This window comes from Mus caroli, unplaced genomic scaffold, assembly GCF_978045245.1.
Source record: "Mus caroli unplaced genomic scaffold, Mus_caroli_1 scaffold_4, whole genome shotgun sequence".
In the NCBI taxonomy this organism is placed as follows: domain Eukaryota; kingdom Metazoa; phylum Chordata; class Mammalia; order Rodentia; family Muridae; genus Mus; species Mus caroli.
The window spans coordinates 132,428,631-132,450,924 of NW_028227259.1; the positions used below are offsets into that span (position 1 = coordinate 132,428,631).

The 22,294-nt window shown below is 45.3% G+C and overlaps 1 protein-coding gene across 1 annotated transcript in view; it reads right to left on the reverse strand.

The window, feature by feature from the left end:
* Tmem132d (transmembrane protein 132D) overlaps positions 1 to 22,294 on the reverse strand; it is a 681,893-nt gene that overhangs the window by 504,762 nt on the left and 154,837 nt on the right. The window contains exon 2 of the mRNA XM_021163504.2: positions 17,308 to 18,193. Within this exon, the coding sequence (XP_021019163.1) occupies positions 17,308 to 18,193 (886 nt within the window). The remainder of the gene's footprint in view (positions 1 to 17,307; positions 18,194 to 22,294) is intronic.

Below are 22,294 nucleotides of genomic sequence, written 5' to 3' on the forward strand. Positions count from 1 at the left end.
CTATGCTCCAAATACAAAGGCAGCCACATTCATTAAAGAAACTTTAGTAAAGCTCAAAGCACACATTGCACCTCATACAATAATAGTGGGAGACTTCAACACACCACTTTCACCAATGGACAGATCATGGAAACAGAAACTAAACAGGGACACAGTGAAACTAAGAGAAATTATGAATCAAATGGATCTGGCAGATATCTACAGAACATTCTATCCTAAAACAAAAGGATATACCTTCTTCTCAGCACCTCATGGTACCTTCTCCAAAATTGACCACATAATTGGTCACAAAGCAGGCCTCAACAGATATAAAAATATTGAAATTGTCCCATGCATCCTATCAGATCACCATGGCCTAAGGCTGATCTTCAATAACAAAATAAATAATAGAAAGCCAACCTTCACGTGGAAACTGAACAACACTCTTCTCAATGATACCTTGGTCAAGGAAGGAATAAAGAAAGAAATTAAGGACTTTTTAGAGTTCAATGAAAATGAAGCCACAACATACCCAAACTTATGGGACGCAATGAAAGCATTTCTAAGAGGAAAACTCATAGCTCTGAGTGCCTCCAAAAGGAAACTAGAGAGAGCACACATTAGCAGCTTGACAACACACCTAAAAGCACTAGAACAAAAGGAAGCAAATTCACCCAAGAGGAGTAGACGGCAGGAAATAATCAAACTCAGGGGTGAAATCAACCAAGTGGAAACAAGAAAAACTATTCAAAGAATCAACCAATCAAGGAGCTGGTTCTTTGAGAAAATCAACAAGATAGATAAACCCTTAGCCAGACTCACTAGAGGGCACAGGGAAAGCATCCTAATTAACAAAATCAGAAATGAAAAAGGAGACATAACAACAGATCCTGAAGACATCCAAAACACCATCAGATCCTTCTACCAAAGGCTATACTCAACAAAACTGGAGAACCTGGATGAAATGGACAAGTTCCTAGACAGATACCAGGTACCAAAGCTGAATCAAGATCAGGTTAATGATCTAAACAGCCCTATATCCCCCAAAGAAATAGAAGCAGTCATTAATAGTCTCCCAACTAAAAAAAGCCCAGGACCAGATGGGTTTAGTGCAGAGTTCTATCAGACCTTCAAAGAAGATCTAATCCCAGTTCTTCACAAACTATTCCACAAAATAGAAACAGAAGGTACTCTACCCAACTCATTCTATGAAGCCACAATTACTCTGATACCTAAACCACAAAAAGACCCAAGAAAGATAGAAAACTTCAGACCAATATCCCTTATGAATATTGATGCAAAAATCCTCAATAAAGTTCTTGCTAACCGAATCCAAGAACACATCAAAACAATCATCCATCCTGACCAAGTAGGTTTCATCCCAGGGATGCAGGGATGGTTCAATATACGGAAATCCATCAACGTAATCCAGTATATAAACAAACTCAAAGACAAAAACCACATGGTCATCTCCTTAGATGCGGAAAAAGCATTTGACAAGATCCAACACCCATTCATGATAAAAGTCTTGGAAAGATCAGGAATTCAAGGCCCATACCTAAACATGATAAAAGCAATCTACAGCAAACCAGTAGCCAACATCAAAGTAAATGGTCAGAAGCTTGAAGCAATCCCTCTAAAATCAGGGACTAGACAAGGCTGTCCACTTTCTCCATACCTATTCAACATTGTACTTGAAGTCCTAGCCAGAGCAATTCGACAACAAAAGGAGATCAAAGGGATACAAATTGGAAAAGATGAAGTCAAAATATCACTTTTTGCAGATGATATGATAGTATATATAAGTGACCCTAAAAATTCCACCAGAGAACTCCTAAGCCTGATAAACAGCTTCGGTGAAGTAGCTGGATATAAAATTAACTCAAACAAATCAATGGCCTTTCTCTACACAAAGAATAAACAGGCTGAGAAAGAAATTAGGGAAACAACACCCTTCTCAATAGTCACAAATAATATAAAATATCTTGGCGTGACTCTAACTAAGGAAGTGAAAGATCTGTATAATAAAAACTTCAAGTCTCTGAAGAAAGAAATTATAGAAGATCTCAGAAGATGGAAAGATCTCCCATGCTCATGGATTGGCAGGATCAACATTGTAAAAATGGCTATCTTGCCAAAAGCAATCTACAGATTCAATGCAATCCCCATCAAAATTCCAAATCAATTCTTCAACGAATTAGAAAGTGCAATCTGCAAATTCATCTGGAATAACAAAAAACCTAGGATAGCAAAAACTCTTCTCAAGGATAAAAGAACCTCTGGTGGAATCACCATGCCGGACCTAAAGCTCTACTACAGAGCAATTGTGATAAAAACTGCATGGTACTGGTATAGTGACAGACAAATAGACCAATGGAATAGAATTGAAGACCCAGAAATGAACCCACACACCTATGGTCACTTGATCTTCGACAAGGGAGCTAAAAACATCCAGTGGAAGAAAGACAGCATTTTCAACAAATGGTGCTGGCACAACTGGTTGTTAACATGTAGAAGAATGCGAATCGATCCATTCCTATCTCCTTGTACTAAGGTCAAGTCTAAGTGGATCAAGGAACTTCACATAAAACCAGAGACACTGAAACTTATAGAGGAGAAAGTGGGGAAAAGCCTTGAAGATATGGGCACAGGGGAAAAATTCCTGAACAGAACAGTAATGGCTTGTGCTGTAAGATCGAGAATTGACAAGTGGGACCTCATGAAACTACAAAGCTTCTGCAAGGCTAAAGACACCATCAATAAGACAAAAAATCCACCAACAGATTGGGAAAGGATCTTTATCTATCCTAAATCAGATAAGGGACTAATATCCAATATATATAAAGAACTCAAGAAGGTGGACTCCAGAAAGTCAAATAACCCCATTAAAAAATGGGGCTCAGAACTGAACAAAGAATTCTCACCTGAAGAATACCGAATGGCAGAGAAGCACCTGAAAAAATGTTCAACATCCTTAATCATCAGGGAAATGCAAATCAAAACAACCCTGAGATTCCACCTCACACCAGTCAGAATGGCTAAGATCAAAAATTCAGGTGACAGCAGATGCTGGCGAGGATGTGGAGAAAGAGGAACACTCCTCCATTGTTGGTGGGATTGCAAGCTTGTACAACCACTCTGGAAATCAGTCTGGCGGTTCCTCAGAAAATTGGACATAGTACTACCGGAGGATCCAGCAATACCTCTCCTGGGCATATATCCAGAAGATGTCCCAACCGGTAAAAAGGACACATGCTCCACTATGTTCATAGCAGCCCTATTTATAATAGCCAGAAGCTGGAAAGAACCCAGATGTCCCTCAACAGAGGAATGGATACAGAAATTATGGTACATTTACACAATGGAGTACTACTCAGCTATTAAAAAGAATGAATTTATGAAATTCCTAGCCAAATGGATGGACCTGGAGGGCATCATCTTGAGTGAAGTAACACAATCACAAAAGAACTCACACAATATGTATTCATTGATAAGTGGATATTAGCCCAAAACTTAGGATACCCAAGATATAAGATACAATTTGATAAACGCATGAAACTCAAGAAGAATGAAGACCAAAGTGTGGACACTGTGCACCTTCTTAGAATTGGGAACAAAACACCCAGGGAAGGAGTTACAGAGACAAAGTTCGTAGCTGTGATGAAAGGATGGACCATTTAGAGACTGCTGTATCCAGGGATCCGTCCCATAATCAGCTTCTAAACGCTGACACCATTGCATACACTAGCAAGATTTTGCTGAAAGGACCCAAATATAGCTGTCTCTTGTGAGACGATGCCGGGGCCTAGCAAACACAGGAGTGGATGTTCACAGTCAGCTATTGGATGTATCACAGGGCTCCCAATGGAGAAGCTAGAGAAAGTACCCAAGGAGCTAAAGGGATCTGCAACCCTATTGTTGGAACAACATGATGTACTAACCAGAACCCTGGAGCTCTTGTCTCTAGCTGCATATGTATGGAAAGATGGCCTAGTCGGCCATCAATGGAAAGAGAGGCCCATTGGACTTGCAAACTTTATATGCCCCAATATAGGGGAATGCCAGGGCCAAAAGAATGGGAATGGGTGGGTAGGGAAGTGGGGGGCGCTATGGGGGACTTTTGGGATAGTATTGGAAATGTAATTGAGGAAAATATGTAATAAAAATATAAAAAAAAAATAAACCTACATAATCATGTAATCTACACACAGACACACACACATGCATATACATGTGTGGATGGGTAGATATGTGAGCATACAAATACATAGTTTGGAAAGTTATTATGTAGCCTTAGAAATCTTGAGACCTGCATAGATCCATGAGACCATCATAATCAAGGGGCAACAATATCACCTCCTAAGGCTCTGTGATGGTTTGTATATCCTTGGACCAGGGAGTGGCACCATCTGAAGGTGTGGCCTTGTTGGAATAGGTGTGACATGGTTGGAATGGGTGTGTCACTGTGGGTGTCGGTATAAGATCCTCACCCTAGTTGCCTGGAAGTCAGTCTTCCACTAGCAGCCTTTGGATGAAGACATAGAACTCTCGGCTCCTCCTGCGTCATGCCTGCCTGGATACTGCCATGCTCCCACCTTGATGATAATGGACTGAACCTCTGAACCTGTAAGCCAGCCCCAATTAAATGTTGTTTTTTATAAGACTTACCTTGGTCATGGTGTCTGTTCACAGCAGTAAAACCCTAACTAAGACAGGCTCCATAGAATATCCCTCTCCTCCTCATCCAGTCACAAGTGACTCTCCATTACTCTCATAAACTCTGTTTATGAGAAAGCCACCACACTGTAATAACGCCATAAGCTCCCCTCAGTAGCTATGACATTTACTCAATATATCTCCTCTAAAGTTGCTTTTATTTCTTTTATTTTACATGGCTTGGTGTTTTGCCTGCATGAATGTCTGTACATTGTGTCATGTAATACCAATAGAGATCACAGGATGGTGTTGGATCCCCTAGAACTAGGGTTACAAACAGTTGTTGGCTGCCATGTAAATTCTGGGCATCAAACCCGGGTCCTCCACAAAAGTTGGCAGTACTTTGAACTGTGGAGTCATCTCTCTAACCTTTTAAAGTTAACATGGCAGTGGCCTGGAACAGGAAAGCTGGGATAGTACAGTTGGTAATTATTGAACTGATGGGATACATGGCCCCTTTGTCTCTCTAAACCTATACGCTTGAAAAGCATCAGTAATGAAAAAAATAATCTTTCATTTGGGCAAAGTTATCTCTGTGATCAGCAATTTACAGACCAGGGAGAAGTGGAAGGAATCCAAGGACCCAGGGAGGAGCATGGGCAGACAGGGCTACAGGGCCAAGCAGCCATCCAGGCTGAAAAGAGGCATATGCATCTGCCAAAAAGATAAGCAGCCATCAGACCAGCCTGTGCACTGCTCTGCAGTGTGGGCCTCCAGGACCTAACAGCTTCCAGAACCAACGAGACTAAGCACAGCTTCCTGCTACTCTATCAAGAACTATTATCCAATGCCCTTCGCCCCTGAGTACCCCCATCTTGGTGGATTCAAGAGTTCAAAGGGCAGATGTAAGCTAGTTAACTAGACCAAATGCATCTTGCCTGACACAAGGGTACCCACGAGAATAACCCACTGTGACAATGAGCCTTGCTCCTTTTGAAAACTGACACAGATCTGTTAGGGCAAGAGATCCAGTTCTAGGCCAGAAGATGGCCCCGCATCAGCTCTGTGCACAGAATCCTCTTGACCGTGGCTCATGCATAGGGATGAAGGTAGGAATGTCCCTTCACCTCCTGCATCCTTTCCATTTGAACTTTGAAGTGAAAACCCTTGAGCTTTCTTTGCTGTTGATGTTAAAGAATTTGGAAGAATATAATCCTAGCACTGGGGAGACAGAGCCAGGCATATCCCCAGAATTTATTTACCAGGTAGCTTAGCCTAACTGGTGAACTTCAAGCCCGTGGGAGACCCCTTTTTTAAGGGTGTGGACAGCAGCCCAGATGATGACACCTGAAGTTGCCTTCTGACATGCAGACACACATGAGCTCACACACATCAGCATGTGTGCACACGTGCCCATAGAAACATACCGCTTAGAAAATGGAATTGTAATAAAACTCTCTTGGAGTCATGGAAAAAAATAGCAAGTGGTTAAGTTTGGATTCCCCAAGGCCCTGTAAATTATTCTCAAAAGGACACGGTTTCTCAGCAGCGCATAAAAAAATCCTGGCAGGCTGCAGAAATGTCCCTTCTGACAAAGGCAATACTTAAGTTAGGTGCACAAAAGATCCGTCTTCAGACTCTGACCAAAAAAAAAAAAAAAAAAAAAAATCATGTCTACTGTAGCAACCCAGTTATTTTGTTTGCACAATTCTTGGTTTAAAGTCTGTTTCAGGGAGCTGGTGAGGTGGCTCAGCAGTTAAGAGTGTGGACTTCTCTTCCAGAAGACCCAAGTTCCGTTCCTAGCATATACACTGAACAGTTCACATCCACCTGTAACTCCAGTTAGTTCTATGGGAGCTAACACCCTTCTGGCCTCTGAGGGCACTGCACTCATGTGTACAAACCCACATATAGAAGTAAAAGTAATAAAATAGATTTTCCTTTTTAAAGAATACATTCTGGGACTAAATTATCCCTGTGTTGGCTGTAGGTGGTAACCTGTGGCCACATTGGTCCAGAAGATTCAAAGCGTGCATTTGATTGGAGCAGAGCTGGCTAGCCCATCTGTGTATCCCAGTGGCTTTGAAGATGTCGGGTTAGTGTCCTGAGGCTCTTATACCCTCTGCTGCTTTTGCTTTCTCTCAATAGCTCCTGGACGGCGGGAAATATGTTCACCTATTGAATACTCATGGCTGCCACCAGATTGAAAGTGGAAATGATGGAGAGACCTAGTAAGGAGAAGCACCGCAAGAATTGAGAACTGCCAGCCCCCGAGGGTGTCACCCAAAGTTAGAAAGGGAATCCAGAATGCAGCAGTTAAAGTATGACAGTTCCCCTGTGGTCTCTGCCAGGGATGACTGAGCCTGGGAGAGTGGACAGAGCCATTCAGGGGTTCTCACAGCTCAAGAGGGAAGGAACATGGCAGGAAAATTGCAGCCAAGAATACCACTGGGCACCTTAGGGTGCTCCAGAGGAACACCTCGCAGGCAGGGTGGCGATCTGGAGGTATCCAGTTCACACCACTAGTGTGTTGAGGAAGAGCAACTGCATTCACTAAGATGGTTGAAGGATATGGCCAGAGTCTCGGAGGCATCACTATCTTTAAAAGGTGGCCCAAGGTTCCTGTCAGCAAAGCCAGGCTCTGTTACACTGGGAGCCAGCCTGTGCTTTTCAATGTCTGACAGCCTTTGATCATCACTATCCCAATCAAGAGATGTTGGGTTTCAGCTCCCAGCAGCCCCTGCTCTACACTGGAGGATACCCAGGGAGAGCAGGAAACAACCACAGAGCTGGCCTCCGGCCATGGGAAATCCTAGGAAAAGAAGCCAGATGAGGAGGGCACAAGAGTAGCTGGAGATACAGTGGTGCAGACACCCCTAGATTCCTGTACTCAGCACACAGCAGAGCACCCGATGTTGTAGAAAGATTTAATCCCAGCCTGGGGGTTTCCACCCTGCCTTTTACCATTTAGTTCCCAGATACAAGGCACACACAACCTTCCTATTTACGACAAGCCTTAGACAGTAAAAAAGCTGGGCAGATTCCTACCCTCTCTGCTATTAGAATCTAGTTTGCTATCTATCACCCTGAGTTATTACTTACTATGTTTCACCTGGGCTGCTCTTGACTCCAATTGGTCAGCCCTCGTGGCCACATTTTTATGGCTCACCTAACCTATGGCAGCTTCTCCTTCTCCTCCTGCCTTCTTTTTCTTCCTCTTGGTCCCTCTCTGATCCCCAAGTCCAGGGCACCTAAACCCTACCTATGTCTTTTCTTCCCAGCTACTGGCTCTTGGCATCTTTATTGACCAATAAGAAATAACTTGGGACTAAGGTGTATGAGTGGACTCTCTTCTCTCAGGAACAACCAGGTCTTTGGGGCCCATACTTAGCATTACAATAGATAGAAAAAGACGTAACCTCAATACCCCTGGTTCTTCCAGCTGGTCTGGGTCTCTGCCAGGAGCTGTGGTGTTTTGCCTTATGTCCAGTCTTCTCCTTGCCTAAGGTCAATTCAAGCTGCTTCAATTCAAGGGGCCCTCCTGTCCCCGGCCCACCTGGGACTAAGAGATGACAACCTTACTGGCACTGTTATATCTCTGTAACTTGGAGAGACCTGAGGTGATCAGGTCATGAAAGGACCACCGTTTCCATGGGCACACGTGTCTTCCTAAATCACTGCCCCATCAGAGACAGCTCAATTAACAGCACCTTTATCCTGAGTTGGACACTTAGTGTAAGGACAGTGATGGGGAGGTCAGAGGCACTGCTCAAAGGTTAATAAACACAGGGAACCTGTCTTTGGAGGGTCAAAAGGCCAAGCAAATGAGGCCACCGGCATGTACAGAGAGGGCAAGACCTGTCACATGGTAGCTTGGGAATCCAAGAAAGGGTGCTCCTGGAGATTGCAGAGGCAGGTCAAAGGGTTTTTTTTATAAGCCCCTGAGTTCAAAGTCAGCCCATCTACACCATTCTTCCCAGGGGCTCAGGTGTAGAGGCCGGTGAGGATGAAAGAGAGAATGTATGGTCTATTTCTCAATGGAAGGAGTGTCCAAAAATACACAGGCATTTCAAACCACCAGTCGCATTTCCTGTGTATGCGAAGATGACTCAGTGTGTCTGATGACAGGAAGTGAGACATACAAACATCCGGGCTCCTTGGGTAGCCAGCCCCATGCCTAGTCTGTGCCCCCTCCCCCAACATCTGACTCATTTGTTAGCCCCAACCCTAGTCCATGCCCCCCACACCTCCAATATGGTTCTTTTTTAGGTTTAAAAAATAAACCTAGGGACCTGGGGACTACTCAATGGCTAAACATCTTGTCATGCAAGCATGAGGACTGAGTTTGGAGTCGAGAAACTTCTGTAAATGCCAGCCCTTCTGTAATTCCAGCCACAGACAGGTGATCCCTGGAGCAAGCTGGCTAGCTAGCCTAGCCATGTTGGGCAACTCTGAGTATGGATAAAACAGGATGACTCTTAACATCAACCTTGGATCTCCACATACATGTACATGCACACATATGTCCACCCACAGACATGTCAACACACATGAAAAATCATGAACACATACACACACACATCACACACATGTGCACATACAAAACTGGAAACATAATACATTTGCATTTTATATTTGCAGATGCAGGGAAGGGAAAGGCAGCCACAACCCAGCTCTATGTATCATCTCTCTCTGCAATATGCTGGGTTGGACACCTCCTGTGTTATTCTCAAAGAACATGCCTCCTAAGTGGTTTCGAGCATGCTCCTTTCTGTATTTGTTCTTTGAAGTTTAAGTTAGAGGAGACCTGCTACTTATGTACTTACCAGCAGACTCTCAAAACGAATCAGTGCTGGGAGTTCAAAGTGACCTTAAGTTAGCTGTTTGCATTTCCCTCCCGACGCCCTGCATTTCATGACCAGTGGAATTGATCTACTGAGTACTGAATCCATTGACAACCTGGGCTTGAGGTCCCCCTGCTTTTTGTTTGTGCTCAATACACATAAACAAGGAAGGGGCCTAGAAACTGGGGCTCAGGGAGTCTCAAGGATGCTTCTAAGATGCACAGGAGGGACAGCGCTCAGGCAGGTGCCCACCATGCCTAACTTCATGAGGTGCGCCACTTCTCCTAGGCTCCCTGTGGTCCCAGTGGGCAAACCCAATGCTCTGTATTTGAAAAAAAAAATGCCATTTACGGCAATGACTAATGTGACCAGAGAAGCACCAGGAAAGGCTAGTCTCTCATTTAGCTAACCACCCCCCAGCAGCAACTTTTGTTCCTACCTCTCATGTTGTTATCTCTGCCCCCATTCCTGGATAAATAAGAATTGTATAAATAAAAGAACACATCCCCCCAGAAGCTGCCCTGACTTACTTTGTAGAGAACAAAGGGATTATGAATAAAGTGATCTCCTTTGCTCTGGCTGGTTCTCGTCATAAGATGGCAGGGATTCGCCTCTTCAACCACACACAGCTGGCGTCAGTGCTACATGAGGCTGAGTTCACACAGAAAGAAAGGTGTGGGCAACACTACACACAACATGACAAAGGAGAATGTGGAATCACAGGTGTCTGGTCCACACCCATCAGTATCATCATCAGCATCATCATCACCACCACCACCATCACTATAAGCATTACCATCATCATTCATTGCCATTTCCAGTCTCCTCATGCCTGCAGTGTGGACAGTGACTCAACAATTTGTAGTGGTCAGCTTGTCATGTGACCTAGTGTCTTAGTTAGAGTTTAACTGTTGTGAACAGACACCATGACCCAAGGCAACTCTTAAAAGGACAACATTTAACTGGGGCTGGCTTACAGGTTCAGAGGTTCAGTCCATTATCATCAAGAGGGGGAGCATGGCAGCATCCAGGCAGGCATGGCACTGGAGGAGCTGAGAGTTCCACTTCTTGTTCCTAGCAGAAGGCTAGCCGCCAGGCAGGTAGGATGAGGGTCTTAAAGCTCATGCCCACAGTGACACACCTACTTCAACAAGGCCACACCTCCTAATAGTGCCACTCCCTGGGCCACACCTAGCTTTAACTCCATCTTCTAGAGAACACCTGGATTTCCCTGAGCAGAGTAGTCACTGCCCACACCTGGTTGATGTCTTTCCTGCAGCAAATGCAGAGGCTTCTTCCTCCTGGGCCATGAAGACGCTCAACTGCTCTCCCATGCTGTGGAATTGCCAGGGGTTTAGTGTGCCCCAGGGATGCCCAAATGTTCTTACTTCTTAGGATGTAGGTGTTTAACAGATGTCAATCTGCGTTTGTGGGGTTGGTCTGGGCATATCCCAAACTCCTCTTTACCAAAAGCCATGCCTGTCCCCTATCTGTCCCTCAGAGCTGGCAAGGAATTATTCAAGGTCAGGGGACTCAGTGAGGGCCTCTGCTTGGTACAGCAATGTCAAGGAGCTGTGGAGGGAGCTGAGAGGAGTGGTACCTGTCTGTGCCAGCCTCTGTTCCCCAGCCGGAATCGGCTCTGTCCACACCCTTCCTAGTTACCAATTCTTGAAGTCCCTCAGTAACCATCCAGGAAGTCCTTTACATAATGTTTGTTACATTAAGTAAAATGACTTTTGTAAGTTAAGTTAAGCCATTATGGAACGTGTAGCCTACGCCTGAGAAGATTCTGGGTTGCGACTTGGCTTCCTCCACCTAAACTAAAACTAGAGATGTTCTGCTAGGTGGAAATCAACCCATAGGAGCCCTCGGGGGATGAAGGAAGCCCAAGGCCCCTCACAAACCAACTCATCATTTTTCAAAGCCCCATGTCCTCTGCGAAGCAGCTAGCCACCTGTGATGGCTACATTTAGATGGCGACTTGACTACATTTGGAATTACCTAAAACCTGAGCAGTTGTGTACACCTGTGAGGGAGGTTTTTTTTGTTTTTTGTTTTTTTTCTTAATTAAGTTCTTTGAAATAGCAAGAGCTCCTTTTCATCCAGATCCTTTGAGGTGGGAAGCTCCACCTTTAATCTGGGTCACACCTTCTGCTGGCAGCCTGTATAAAAGACATGGAAGATGGAAGCTTGTTCGATTTCCTGGCTCACTCTTGTTTTTGTGGGCAAGTCCATTCCTTCATTTGCATTAGAGCCTACTTCTTTGGGATTCTGGTGTATACTGAAGACCAGCTGAGATGTTCAGCCTTGGGGACTGAACCCCTACTGAATCCTTGAACCTTTTATTGGTAGACAGCCATTATTGGACTAGCTGGACCACAGCTTGTAAGCAATTCTAATACACCCCCTTTATATATAATACATGCAATATATTATATATAAGAATATATATTTTATAGAAGTTCTGTTCCTCTAGAGAACCCTGTCTAATATAATACAGCACCCAAAGGGCATCCCCAGACACACCTCAGTCCTGACTCTCTAATCATATGTCAAATACTCTTTCTTTCTACCCTGGATCTCTCTTTTAAAGATCTTTTCTCAGCAGGAAACTCCCTGGAAAAGGCTTAATCCAGAGCAGTTTTTATATTTTAGTTTGAATTAACAGTTATGCATCTGTGTGCATGCCTGCACATTTGGGGGGGAGGGGTGTTACACGCTTGTGCACATCTGTGCGCGTGGAGGTGAGAGGTCAGCCTCAGGTAAGAGGCCAGCTCCTCAGGAGCTACCCACCTTGCTGAGACAGTCTCTCGCTAAATGGAAAGCATACAGATTCAGCTACAATGGCTGGCTGCTGAACCACACGCCACCACGTGTGACTTTTTTTTGTGGGTCCCGGGGATCAAACTCAGACCCTTGTGTTCACACGGCCTGTGTTGTTGTATGAGCCAACTCTCTAGATCCCAAAGCATAAGTCTGATGCAGTGGAAGGTGCACGGCTGTCAAAGAGTGCTTGGGTATCTCGTTTAGTATTTAAAACTGCAGAGCCCTCTGCCAGCTGTAAGCGGTCTTTGATAATGATCATTATTATCAAGAGGGATCTGCTCACTCAATGAGCTTGAGAAGGGCCCTAGGGAAGAGCCCTGATTTGTCTTAGTTCTGCCTTCTATATCTCTGGACTCTGTCCTCCACATGAGCTTCCCTGACATTGAATAAATATTTGGCTCAAGCTCCAGGCCAACCCAAGGGCCAGAGCTTCTTAGGGAATCAGTCTCTCTAGAGGAAAGATGAATGGATGGTGTGGAGGGAGAGAGGGTCCCCAGGTCTGTCATCTTCTGCTTGGCATTTGTGCAATCTGAGCCACTGGCGGTCCTGAACCCTGTGTTCTGTGGAGAGGGAGATGGGGAAAGGAATGGTGGGTGGGATCTCAGAGCAAAGGGCCCAAGCGCCGTGGGTGCTTCAGTCGTCAATGGGAAGAAAAACATTTTCTGAGATTTAAAGGAACTTGGATGTCTGTGAAATGAAAGGGCTTTTCTTTCCTTCTACAACGGGGGCTTCAAGACTAGAGCAGCAGGGTTAGGAAGATTTTATGAGACAACAAGCTATCTATTGGAGCTTTCTTGTTCTCAGTAAGAATCAGCCCTGAACCAGCGCCCAGCCACCCACACAGACACAGACAGACACACACACATACACACACACACGGGGCTGGTGGGGGGGGAGCAGGGGACAATCATTAAAACGTAGTTATAATTTGGTACCCAGAATAGAACGCCCACCCCCTCAGACATTCTCTGCAGCATCTACCCTGAGGTCGCAGGCACAGATAAGCCTAACCCTATTTATGGAGATTCAAATGACAAGCCCACCCCATCACCAGGTCCACGTTTAAAGTGTCTACTTACGTAAATAGAGTAGACCCACTCAAGACTGGAGTATGTTGGCTGTGTAGCAGACATACGCCAAAGCCCAGGGAACATCATAGAAGAGGAGGCAGGAAGGATGTAAGTAAGAACCAGAGGTTGGGGGTGGGGTGGGGGCGAGAGAGCTGTGGGATGCTGTGTTCTGAACATGACATGGCTGCTGCCCCCATGAACTCGAAGAAGCTATGGTTACAGGTAGAACATCAATCTAGTCAAAATCCCCAGCAGGAATGAGGGAGAAAATCTCCAGGCTCCACCTCTTACTGAGAAGCTGATAGCAGCTGGTAGTTGTTAGGGAAGCAGACTCTTTTTTTTTTTGAGGATGATTCTAGTGGTAGGTTTCCCTTGCTCCAGTGGATAACCCCACCCTCATGCACTTATGAAGTCGAGAGGGTATTTGTTGTGGGGATATGGAATATATGTGTGTGTGTGTGTATGTGTGTGTGTGTGTGTATTTCAAGAGTAAAAAATTAAAACTAGATTCATAGTGAATGGATTCTGAATAAATGTACTTTTTCCCCTATATCTGAAATCACCCAAGCTTTCACTTACAACTAGAGCCAACAGACCTACATGGATATGATGTGATTGCTTCTGAATGTGCAAAGGCCCAAACCTAACACCATGGGCTGTGTGGCCCAGCAATGGGGATGCCTTTTGGGTCTCTTGGAGAACAAAGAGAGCTGATCTCCCTCAGGACTCCAGAGGATAGGTTTGCCATATTGAAGATGGTGACAGGATCCCAAGCCTTTGACAAAACACACAAACACACACAGAAATGGTTCCAGAAAAGGCTAGAAGAGCTCACTCCCTGAGGCCAAAGTCCAGGGTACAGTAAAATTTCTCTTCTGGCCCAGGAATCCAACCACCAGCCAACGACCAGCATGAATGCACAGGAGAGCAGGGACCCCTTTTCCTTTTTGTTTTTGGTTTTTTTTTTTTTTTTTTTTTTTTTTTTTTTTTTTTTTTTTTTTTTTTGTAGACCAGGCTGGCCTCGAACTCAGAAATCCGCCTGCCTCTGCCTCCCGAGTGCTGGGATTAAAGGCATGCGCCATCACGCCCGGCTACCCCTTTTCTTTTTTTCCTTTTTCTGTTTGTCTGTCTGTTTATCTATTCATTCATTTATTGAGACAGGGTTTTTCTGTGTAGTCCTGGATGTCCTGGAACTCACTCAGTAGACCAGGTTGGCCTTGAACTCCAAGAACTGCCTGCCTCTGCCTCCTGAGTGCTACTGGGATTACAGGCATGCGCCACCACACTCTATTTCTTTTTTATTCTTAAGACTTAATTATTTACATATTTTATGTATACAGGGACTCTGCACATACACCTGCGCCCAGGAAGACGGCATCACATGGCTGTGATGTGGGCACCATGTGGTTGCTGGAAATTGAACTCAGGAACTTTCAGAAGACCAGAGAGTTTGCTCTTAACCACTGAGCCATCTCTCCAGCCCAAGGCCCCCCTTTTTATAAAGCCATGGTTTCTAGACAAAGGACTTCTCTCTATAACCAGCCACCTCTAAGGATGCTACACAAGGTTCTGAATTCACAAGTTGAAGCACACACTTGCAGAACATGGAGAGGGCTCATTATTTGTCTGCAGCACAATCTGCCAGATGGGGGCAAAATGAAGCCCAGGCATGGCCATAGGCCCACAGATGTCTTCCTACACCACCACCCCACCCCCGGCCCTTTAGTTAATCCCCAGATGCACAGAAGGCAAAGCCAAGGGTTTTACCTCCCAGTTTTAGCCAAGTTCAATCATCAGACAAATGCTGTTCACTAATGTCTACTGCTTTCATTGAAATTAAAAAAAAAAAAAAAGAACCCCTGATGCCAGTTCAGAAGCAACTCAACTTAAATTTGTGAGGTAAAGCAAAAGAATGACTTGTTTCCTTGAGCTCATCACCCCTAAACAAGACATAAGGAAAAGGGAGTAGAAAAAGAAACCAAGGGAAGGAGGGCGGGGAGGAGCGAGGAAGAGAGAAGAGGAGGGAGAGAGGGAAGGAGGGAGGGAAAGAACAAGGGAAAGAAGGATAGATGGGTAGATGGATGCATGGGTGGATGGGTGGATGAATGGATGGACAGGTAGACGGATGGATAGACAGATTGACAGACAGACAGGAAAGATAACAAAGAGGAGTTATAAATTTGGAGGAGAATCTGAAATCAGATTCAAGCTAATAACCTTGGAAATCCACAGGCAATGTGTACCCCACATGCGGTTGGTTACATTTATATTCTCAAGGATCACAATACACCTAACGTGTTGGGAGCTAGAGAGATAGTTCAGCACTTAAGGGCATTTGATGTTCTTGCAGGAGACCAGAGTTCAGTTCCTGGTACCTATTTCAGCCAGCTCACAACCATCTCCAGGGGATCTGTTGCCCTCTTCTGGTCTCTGTGGGCACTGCACTCATGTGGTGTGTGTGCATGTGCTGCGTGTGCACATGTGCGTGTACACAGACACACACACACACAGACACACACACACACACAGAGAGAGAGAGAGAGAGAGAGAGAGAGAGAGAGAGAGAGAGAGAGAGAGAGAGAGAGAGAGAGAAGTAAAGATGAAAACCCCTAGATTTAAAAAGCAAGTGGAAAGCAAGCAGTGTCGCACAGCAGGCCAAGTCATGTCACGCTGCTCAGCCAAAAATGCTTGTGTTAATTAACTATTGCAGCCAAATTCACCTACATTTAACATGGAGCTAAAGGCTTTAGTTACATCACAATCGACACAAGGCAACTTCTTCTAACATATTCCAAAGCGAATTCCAGAGCATTTCTCTAAAGTACTCGGTGCTTCTTTTAAACGTCTCCTCTTTGCTCCAACCTTACATAAGGTACCCAAGATCCCACCATTTATTCTCTTTATGCTCTTTCATTCCTTTTTTTAACAGCACATTCTATTTCCAGGGAGAAACAAAGTGACAACTTTAAGCCTGGTACCACTTTATACTTAGAGCCCGCCTGTCGGGAATAGATTCTGAGTTGGCAAAGCCATGTTCTCCTTCCTCCCTGACAACTGTCGCAACTGAGTTTGCAGATTCGCTGAAACTGCGAGGTGTTTAAAGACCCAGTTGTGAAGTGGCTGATTTGCAGAACCCTCAGTGTCCCGAAGCCTGTTGACAAACTTCACAAAGGCCAAGGGATCCCAACAACATGACTCTTCTGTGACAACCTGGGAGTTTCGTTAATATTAAAGAGAACTATCTTATGGTCTTGGAGAGATGGCTCAGTAGTTAAAAGTATTTGCTGCTCCTCCAGTATACTCCAATCCAGTTCCTAAAACCCACATCTGGTAGTTAAAAGTCACCCATCACTCCAGCTCCAGGATGATCCAATGCCCCCTTCTGGCCTCACCAGGTACTGCATTCATATGCATACACGTGAACATAGATACACACACACAATTAAAAATAAGACTTTAAAAAAATATTTTCTGAGCTGACAAGATTCACTATGAAAACATGGGAATCTGAGTTTGGTTTCCAGAATCCACGGACATCAGCAGGATATAGTGCTAAAGATTCGTGGTTCGATGACTCTGATGCTCCAAGGTGGAGAAAGGAGGATTCTAGGGTCTCACTGGACAGCCAACTGGCCTAACCAGCAAGCTCCAGGAAAGTGAGATACCCTTTCTCAAAATAAAACCAAAGTGAGCATCACCCAAGAATGACACCCATGGTCTCTTATGTACATGTACATTCTAAAAAAAAAAAAAAAAATATATATATATATATATATATATATATATATATATATCCATCATTAAGCGGCCAGCCAGAAATACAACTAAGCCTTATGTTTCATGGAACACAGCACATGAACATCTGCAGACGGTTCCACAGAAGCCCAGCTGGATCGCTGGGGTTGTAGTAGACAGAATGAGAACCTGCTCACCTCAGTGTGAAGCGATCCTCCGTGCAGTTCCTAGAGACAGAGATAGGGAAGGTGAGTACATCTCCTTGCCGCACAGTCTTAGGGACGTAATGAACGGCCACATTGCTATCCAAACGCAGCTCCTTCAAAGGTGGACTGCTGGGGGTCTCCCGAAGGAAGACGCTCCCAATTCTATGCAAAGGGGGACTGGATTCATCAACATCATTGTGGCCTGCTGGAGTACCGCCGCTCTTCCTCAAATCCTCCTTGGCACAGTCGCCTCGCTCATCCCCTGGCTGTACAGCATAATACAGTTCCACGGGATTCCCCTCTAGCTGCTCCGTGGGCCTCCTGCGCCCAGATACCACTGATGGTGGACTGAACCAGCCTGGCAGCATTTCCAGCTGGGCCACGCACAGTCCCAGGGCTCCACCCAAGCGGCAGCTGCCTCGAACCTCTCGGGTCTCTCTGAAGGCAAAGACCCGCAGGCAAGGCAAGTTCTCCTCCCTGTGGTCATCCCAGTCTCGACCCACGATGTGGAAGAGCACCTGCACTTTGGGATGGCTTAGGTAGACTTTCTCCTGCAGGATGTAGGCCTTCAGCCTCCAGTTGAGGGAGAATGTGTTAGTGAATCCAAATGGGTTGGAAGGCAGCATCAAATCCTGGGGCACTACCTGCTCGAGTGAGAAGGGCCCATAGCTGGCGTTGAGCACCGGCAGTCGCCTGGATTTGTAGATCAGGAAGGACTCGACCCGCGACTGCAGGCTGGAGTTGCGCATGATGTCCTGGTTGGCCTCCTTCAGGAAGAAGGAGACATCCGCATTGTTGATGTGGTAGGTGACTGGGAGGTAGGTAGGCAGCAGTGAGAACCGCTGAATGCTCTCCAAGATCCCTCGGCCTTCTGTCACTGTTGGGAGGAACCGAGGGCAGGTGTTAGTGATCCTGAGACAACCGACTTGTAGACTCTGGAGAGCACATCGGTAGCCACCCACAGCCTCACTTTTGGACCCATGATGCAATTCTGAACTGTCCAGTGTTTCTCCTTTGAATCAAGTCAACGTATGGGAAATAGATGCTAAGTAGATGTAAAGGAGTTGGGGAGATAGCTCACAAGCCACAAGCTGGTGGAAAGGAATTCCCATCCCATATCCCATATTAAAAAGAAGCTGAGTGAGCTGGAGAGATGGTTCAGTCATTAAAGGCTAGGCTCACAACCAAAAAGAAACTGAACACAGTAGTGCATGCCTGTAAGCCCAGGGCTCAAGAGATGGAGGCAGGAGGATTCCTGGAGCTCACTGGACAGCCAGGATAGCTCTATCAGTGTCAACATCAATGAGAGACCCTGTCTCAAAAAATAGCATGGAGAAAGATTGAGAAAGATATGTAATATTGACCTCTAGTCTCTACATGAACATGCACACACATACACATGTGTGTGCACATGCAGATGAAACAAATGGGTAGATAGTTCCTCCAGACTTAAAGAATTCTTCTTAGGAGATATGAGGCTCACAAAACTCTCTAAGTGTTGTGAGAATTTGCACAATTATAATACACATCAGGACCCATCCAAGCTTCTATAAGCAGAAAACCTTTCCTAGAAGAGACTATTATCAGCTGAGCATGGTGGCACATACCTTTAATCCCAGCTCTTGGGAGGCAGAGGCAGGTAGATCTCTGAGTTCGAGGCCAGCCTGGTCTACAGAGCTAGTTCCAGGACAGCCAAGGTTATACAGAGAAACCCTGTCTGGAGGCAGGATTTAGGGAGCCATAAGCTTATTATTTTGGGTGGAGGTGTCTGCAATAAGTGTCTAGAGTTCCAGGGACACAGCTTTTGAGGATTGTCACCCATGTGATGATCTCCTTGTAGTGACAAAGCTGCCTTTTGGTTGCCTGTGTTTCTGTGAATAGTGGTTCACCAAGCTTAATTTGGATGGAAATAGTTTTTTCCTTTGGTTGCTGGTGCCCTACCTGGAGTGAACAGGCTTTTATCTGCATCTCCCTAGGAAAAGACACAACATAATGTCACTAGTGTTAGACAGAAAAACTTGTCACTTGATGGCCATAAACGTGGAACTTGTAAATAGTTAAAATCTAAACAAAAATTTGAGCAATAACAATAACAAAAAAAATGGGATAACAAGGCCTTCAAGTGGCTTACTCCTTAGAGCATAAATATGCAGGGGCACTGGAAATCTGTCCCCTGCATGCATGCTGGGGTTGTTTAGCTTGGGCTGTTTGTGAGACTCCTAACAGCAGAAGGGCTATCTCTGACTCCTTTGCCTGCTCATAGGACCCTTTTCCATCTACCAGTTTGCCTCATATGTGCCTTGATATGTGGGTTTGCGCCTAGTCTTATTGCATCTTGGTGTGCCACATTCCATTGCTGTCATCTGATAGCATGTCAGATAGGGAGGATAGGCTTGGAGACTGAGTTGGTGATAGTTCTCTGGAGACAGGGAAGGGACTAACCATGTCATGCCTTGGACCTTTGAGTAGGCTGGACCTTCAAGGCAAGAATTTGAGGCAGCATCTATAGTTAATGCATTACACTCACGACCTGCGAAGATCGTTCTGCCACCAGGGAATAACAAACATTTTTCTTTTCTCTTTGGGGAACATATTCTCCCTGTGGGGGGTTAAAAAAATCCAACATGTTATTTTTACAGTTTGTCTTATTTTCTGTAATAAAAACCCAGACTGAGAAATTATACAACTCACAGAAGCCATTTAGCCAGGGAGCCGCTGGCTTTAGTAGCCCTGACTGCTCGGGCATGGCTGTGCCAGCCTTGGTGTAGACCACAGCAGAAGCCACACACTGGTCCCTGGTTATTCAGAAGTGACACTGACATCCCTCCAACAACCTGTGTCAGCTTCAGTGGCCCCATGAAAGCATCCCTCCCGAAAGCACAGTGCCATCTCAAGTCTATCGGGAGCAACAGGGACAGCCCATAACTAAGGCTGTCTCTAGACTTGCCACATATAGCTCATGGGACAATCAGCAAGGCACCAACCCTCTTTGCTTCTGAGAATTAATGGAAGTTCCAGTCCAGGTCTGAGAACACAGAAGCCACGATGCATACAAGTTTACAGCTAGGCCAGGTCAACAGACACCTGTGTTCAAGTTCACTTTGCAGACTGGAATAACAAAAAAAAAAAAAAAAAAAAAATCTCTCTATTTAGTGTCATCACCAAACTCATGGCAGGATGAGACTCATGCTTATGTTAAGACAAACTGTCTAGAGCATGTTGATCCATGTGATTTAGAACTGGCCCAGGCAGTAGTTTCATAGGTTAGAGCCTAATAATGTGAATTTCTTTTTCAAATATCAAAATATGCACACTGGAAAGATGGCTCAAGGGATAAGGTATACACACAGGTAAGGGCTGGAGTTCAGATTGCCCAGAGCCTGTATAGAAAAGCCAGGTGGACCTGTCTGTAATCCCCACACTCAGAAAGTAGGGTCAGGAGACCTCCGGGGCAATGAAGCTAGGGTAAATAAGTTGGTAAGTTCTACCTTCACCAAGAAACCCTGCCTTTTTAAGGTGGACAGCAACCAAAGAAGACACTGATATCAAACCTATGCATCTCCAACCACATGTGCCCACATACATCTCAGCATGCATACATGCACAGACACCACCCAGGCATACCCATGTAAACATGTTTTCTTAAAATCAAGATACTCTCAGTGTTGTGATTGTGATTCTCAACTTCATGGATTTAGAATCACCACAGAAATGGAAATAGATCTCTGCGAGGGGGGGCATGGGGGGTGACTATAAGGATGTTTCTAGAAAACTTTAATAGAGGAGGGAAGACCCACCCTCAATGTAGGCACCTCCATCCCATAGACTTAGAAAGAAAGCATGCTACATACTAGCACCCGTCTCCTCTACTTCCTGCCAAGATGTCATGTGGACAGCTCCCTCATGCTCCTGCCGCCTCTACTTCCCACTGTGATGGCCTGGACCCTCACAGTGGGCCTGCACCTCACACAGTGGGCCCAAATAAGCCTTCCTCCCTTAAGTAGTTTTTGCCTCATATTTTGTCCCAGAAAGGGGTAGCCACTACCATAAGCCTAACAAGATGCCTTAACCAATGAAGTACTGTGTTTTAACACACTGGAACTGGAGCCTGAGCTGTGACTTCCCAGACCTGCATTTACTCATTTAAAAGTCAGCTCAAAGAGCAAGCAGGCATATTCTGTGTGTTCTCTAAGAGGAGCTTCCTGGTTCCCCCCTCCTTTTGGGTCCCTCAAGCCCCACCCCCAGACAGACCCCACATCAGCCTAGCTAGTTACAATCTAATCCTGCCTTTGGCCACTTCTGCTGTAAAACCTGTCTCAAAATGCATCTCTGGGTCACATCCCCATGTGTGTCCTACACAGCAACTCCATCCCCCATCACTCTGTGCTTCTCGGTCTCTACTGAGCAGTAGGTTGCATGCCAGCTAATGGGGAGGGGGGTCTCATGTGATCCACAGCACTTGGGGTCTTTAGAACAGCACCCTAACAACTATGAGGCCCCCAGTAAATATTGGATGAATTAATGAGTGAATGGGCACACAAACAGGTTATACATTTTCTATACAAAAGAGCAGAGTATTTTTCACCAGGATTTTGCAAGGTCCTTTTTTCCACAGCATGACTGTAATCGGGATTGCCAATGCTTCTATTTCACTGAGAGCACAATATAATCCCACTAACAGGAATTTGAGAGGAGAAGGGGGGCCCTCTCTGGGCCATGAGATTCCTAAAGGGACACCCTCTGTTACAAGGCACCCCTTGGTTATTCAAACCACATCTGACACTTCCCAGAGTGACTGCCTTGAGCAGCCTCAAGCCAGCTTACCATGCAGTCTAAGAAGCTGCCAAGGTCAGAAGTGCAGAAGAGAACAGGGCAGGCATCAGCATTGTGCACCCAGGCCCTCCTGAACCTCCCTGTTGAACATCTGACCCCACTGCTCAGGGACACAAAACTTAATTGTGCAGCTAATTACATGGGC